At 34.2% G+C, this 4573-nt stretch overlaps 1 protein-coding gene across 1 annotated transcript; it reads right to left on the reverse strand.

Annotated features, from left to right (window-relative positions):
• Positions 1-293: 293 nt before the first annotated feature.
• LOC145906654 (caspase-1-like) lies at positions 294-4049 on the reverse strand. The gene is made up of 13 exons (XM_082994104.1): positions 3930-4049; positions 3385-3506; positions 2990-3137; positions 2741-2931; positions 2512-2647; positions 2278-2384; positions 1915-2051; positions 1811-1859; positions 1630-1753; positions 1405-1556; positions 1145-1265; positions 763-860; positions 294-702 (listed from the first exon to the last, which is right to left on the reverse strand). Exons 1-13 carry the CDS (start codon positions 3982-3984, stop codon positions 571-573), a joined length of 1572 nt encoding a protein of 523 aa, XP_082850230.1. The 5' UTR covers positions 3985-4049; the 3' UTR covers positions 294-570.
• Positions 4050-4573: the final 524 nt, after the last annotated feature.

Consider the following 4573-nt stretch of genomic DNA (forward strand, 5'->3'; position numbering starts at 1 on the left):
TGCACCCCTGGGAAAAAGACCAGTGGTGAACAGATGTTACAACAACACTAGGCGGCACTGATTCTGGTATAAATCATAAAAGCGAAAATTTTCAAATGTTTAAACCAATTTATTGTTCTATAATGAAAGTTTCCACCAACAAAAGCTGACATATTTGCAATTCTGGTGGGTGGAGAAAATGTTATGTTAATTTTTTTATTACAAACACAGTCTAGTTTCTGTAGCGAATTGGTTTATTTCGAAACATTAATTACAAGACACAAGTGTTTGGTGAAAAGTTTGTTAAACAGAGCTGCATAACATACACAAATACGCTACAATAACAAAACATTTTTGTACAAGTGTGTTAAAATTAAGCTGTCAAAGCTTGCTATGGTAGTATCGAAAATACGCTGCACATACTTTTTACTGTAAGTACCTACAACTGTGGGTAATTCGGAATTAGTAGCGGGCAATATTTCAGATGAACGCTCATCTAAAGCCAAGCGTAAACTAATGCCTAAAATGATTACAAAATCCAATCTACTGTTATTCGTAAATAAATAAAACTCGTTCAGCATTGCCACGCTTCTATATTTTTCCAACTTCACTCTCAACGTTGGGTATTACTGCAAGTTTCACAGAACTCCTGAGGTGTGACGTAACAAGCGGTACTTGGTTGTACCCCTTCAACGACATGGTAAAGTTGACTTTTTTCATGGTCTAGAAATTACAAGATCTTGTTTAGTGTCTGGATGTGGAGCAAGTCATATAACAACTTACTTGCAAGATGTCAAGTTTATCTTGAAATTCAGTCAGTCTATCACATAGGGTATCAATGAACAACGATTGATGCCCTTCGTCCGCTTCTTGATAGTCACCTTTGAAATAGATAAGGCAAACCATGCGTAAGTAACAACCTTTTAAGTGAAAATGAACAACGAAACTTTGCACTAAAAAAAAACTAGGTTTCTTTTTACTATTCAAAAACTTGTATGAAAATTATAATAAGTCTATCTGTATCATGACACTTGCACACAGAAAAGCTTCTGAAAGACATACATTAGAGTCTGCCGCAATCAACTTTCGTTAAACAACGATGACGGTATTTTATGACATGTAGTGACTTGTCGCGTGTAACTTTTTATGCCATGTTTTAACTTACTTGAAGATGAGTGCACAACCAAAAAATCAACCAATGTTGGTGGAAAATGAATGTTTTTTTTCATGAATGAATTTCCTTTATATAAACCCTCAGCATCGTCGTCAGCCTCAAATTCTGGGTCCTTGCATCATGAAAAGTACGTATTAACAGCACTATTAATTGTGTGTTTATGTTTCAGAAAGCCGTTTTACATTTCACAATTGTTTCCTGCTAAACGCAACTAAAATCATGACATTCAAAAAACTAACTTAGGACGATACCTTGACAAAAAAAACTTTAGGTTGATGCTTTAATTCTGTGCAGTTGTCCCAAGTAAACCTGTTTAAAACTTCTCCAATATTGAATGTGTCTCTCTCCATCAGCAATGCACAGAGGAACACGTTAGTTTGTTTAAGAAGGTCAGAAGATAAACCTGAAAATAGCACGAAAATTTACGAAGCTTGATATTTTCTCGATAGATAATTTACATTGGGTTTGTCACTTACTTCTTAGTTTGGTGTTTAAATCTTCTTTATTATCAAAATAAAGTTTTTCGGGAATGCATTTTAATTTTGTTGCAGCATTGACAAGGCTTTCCTCGTCAACATTTCCAAAGTTGTGTGTGTAATTCTGCAAAAGACAAAAACAAAATACAAAAAAAGTCTGTGAAGACAAAAAAGTTTTTACCTTCTGAATTAGTAACAAAAAAACGTTCCATTTTGGATTCGGTTTCATCCTATATAGAAATAAATGTAGTTTGCGTAGTGATATATTCTTTATAAAACACCAACCCATCTTTAAAGTAAAGCTCCTTGGTCATTTGGGTTGTTATGGACGGCATTTGCATTCTGAAGAATTTTTCTTTCAGATCTTTATCTTTAACATACAGTGAAGTGGTGGCCATGTCGTTGCAAGTGTTGCACAGAACCTAAGGAACAGTTTCGATTGTATATATTAATGTTTTTTGCAGAGCAACAATCGTTTCAAATTATTTTACATTTATATGTTTTAACTTGCCCCCGAAAATGCACACAACGTGTCCAAAAAAAGAAGAAAAATTTTAAAGTTTACAAATAAAAATTGGAAAACGACTTTAGGTTAATGATGTCACGAATATTGTCTGAATTCTTTGAATATAGGAAAGAGAACATTACCTCATCGATGGTAAACTCCTGATCTTTGGAAATTAGTTCTTCAAATGAGTTGCAAAGAGTTTGAATGAAGAAGGTGCCAGTTGTTAAAGAACGTATTGATTTACAGTCTGCAGGTACAAGGCATATACTTTTACGATTTTGTAAATCGTATTTAGTTTCGGACATTACCACTTATGGTTCAAAACAACATATACTTTGGCATTTATTTCTTAAATAGAAATCCACATCGCATACCTGGAAGTGTTGATTGAGCAACAAGAAAGTGTGCCTCTGGTGACTGTGACATAATTTTAATGTTCTCCACGTTTGGCCTTAGAACTTGCTTCATGTCTTTTGGCCTGTACAATTCCCTTGCTTTTCCTCTGCATGCCTACGTTAGTTAATGCATAAATTGCTGGAAATGAGTTTAACAGAGGTATTTGTTTGTTACTGTATGTTTTTGAACACTACATACTTTTCTTACTTGAATAACAAAAAGTTTTGGTTTTTCTGACCACATTGGGCTCTTTCCCTTGGTAAAATGTTCCAACACATCTCGCAATTCAAAGAGCTTGTCATATGCTGCAAGTTGAAGACCGTCGTCTCCAGGCTTTCCGTGAGTTAAAAACACACACATAAAACACGAGTGGTTTTTATATTGTTTATCAGTAGAACCTAAAACAGAACATTGAAAGTTTTAAAAGTATTATATAAAATTAAGTGAGATACAAACAATTGTCAAGAATGTCAAATATTTTGGCTGTTTTTAAATCTTTTTCCGTTCGGACTGTAAACCCCAAAACATTGGCTACAGCTACCAATCGCTGAGCATCGCTGTTTGTTCCTTTTCTAATAGTGTCAGGTTTACTGTTTTCATATTCCTAAAACAAATAAAGTTTACCAATTTAAAGAGCTGTTCTTCTAGCTTCTAGTCATGTCGGATGATAGAAAAAATTTTGGTTGTATATCTCATCAATTTATGCCAGAAGAACAATTCTTTAAATTTACCATGCCCGCCAACAAGAATAGCACTATATATTTTACCATTTTACCCAAAAGTGTATTTTTATGGCCACGTCTCTAAATTAGTGTAATGAAATAAGAAGGCAGTTATGCCTTTTAACGTACTTCATGATTGAATATCACTAGTAAACCAGGACAATCTTTGTTGACTGAATACCGGGAGTCATCAATGACAGCAGGATCGGTTTCTCTGGTGACATTAGGTGACAGAGGCAAACCACTTTCCGCTGGAACAAAGTTGTTACGTATACAGAGAGTAACAATTTTAGTCAGAAACTGAATAGTATTGCGTGTGTCATTTACTACAGAGGTGGACAACCCAAATAGTTATACATCATAACTTTGTTTGTATACTATGCATTATATGGTAAACGTTTGTTCGAGCTACTGTATGAGATGTCTTAAATGTTGAAAAAACAACCTACAATTAACGAAGACAATTGGAAAATCTTTTTTGAGAGGTTAGTCAAAATTATCCGGCATGTTGATTTCCAACTAGTGATGTGTTAAATTCGGCACCACTTTTCTCCTAGTTTACTAGTAGATGCATTAAACCTAACACATCAACAATTGATAAAACAGATTACGCTTTGTTAAATCTTGCGATTTAACATTTAATTATGTTTAACATTTAAAAAAATCCCACACACCCGACGTTCCAGCGCCCTTCGTTGAGATTTTCAGTCGTTTCGTTTCTTGAGTCATGACTGGCAGTCTTTCTTCGTTGTTGGGATAACTTATTTTTACCAACAAGCAATTAGCTGAAGGTTGCAGCTATTTATAAAATAAATTATAACATAAAATAGGTTTGGCTTGTAGAATAAAGGATAATAAAATTGTAACGCTCGGTGCTCTTTGCACATTACGTCAGCATTTTTTGAGTAAATGATGTTTGGAACTGCTTAGCAGCAACAGGCGACCGAAAAGTATCATTCTTTTATCATAAACACATCTGCATAAAATGAAAAACCCAATGCATAGTTTAACATTTCAATAGTTAGATATAAAGAAATAACTGCCAAACTTTCACACTTCTCTCTGTCCGATATGTAAATAAAAAATCTCTTTGTGAAAGATATATTTTGAGGTAAATAATGATGTAGTTTATATAGGCAAAACTGGCGTCGAAACATTCTGTAGCCTATTTTTTAAACCGTTTAGTAATCAACAAATACATGTAAGAATTAACGATCACGAGCTGAATACCCAACCAATACACTACAAAGGCAACACGCCAGATATAACATATATTATTTCACGTACAAGTGTTTCATGGTATTACACGATACGGCTG

This window comes from Ascidia mentula, chromosome 6 (genome assembly GCF_947561715.1).
Source record: "Ascidia mentula chromosome 6, kaAscMent1.1, whole genome shotgun sequence".
NCBI classification, from domain to species: domain Eukaryota; kingdom Metazoa; phylum Chordata; class Ascidiacea; order Phlebobranchia; family Ascidiidae; genus Ascidia; species Ascidia mentula.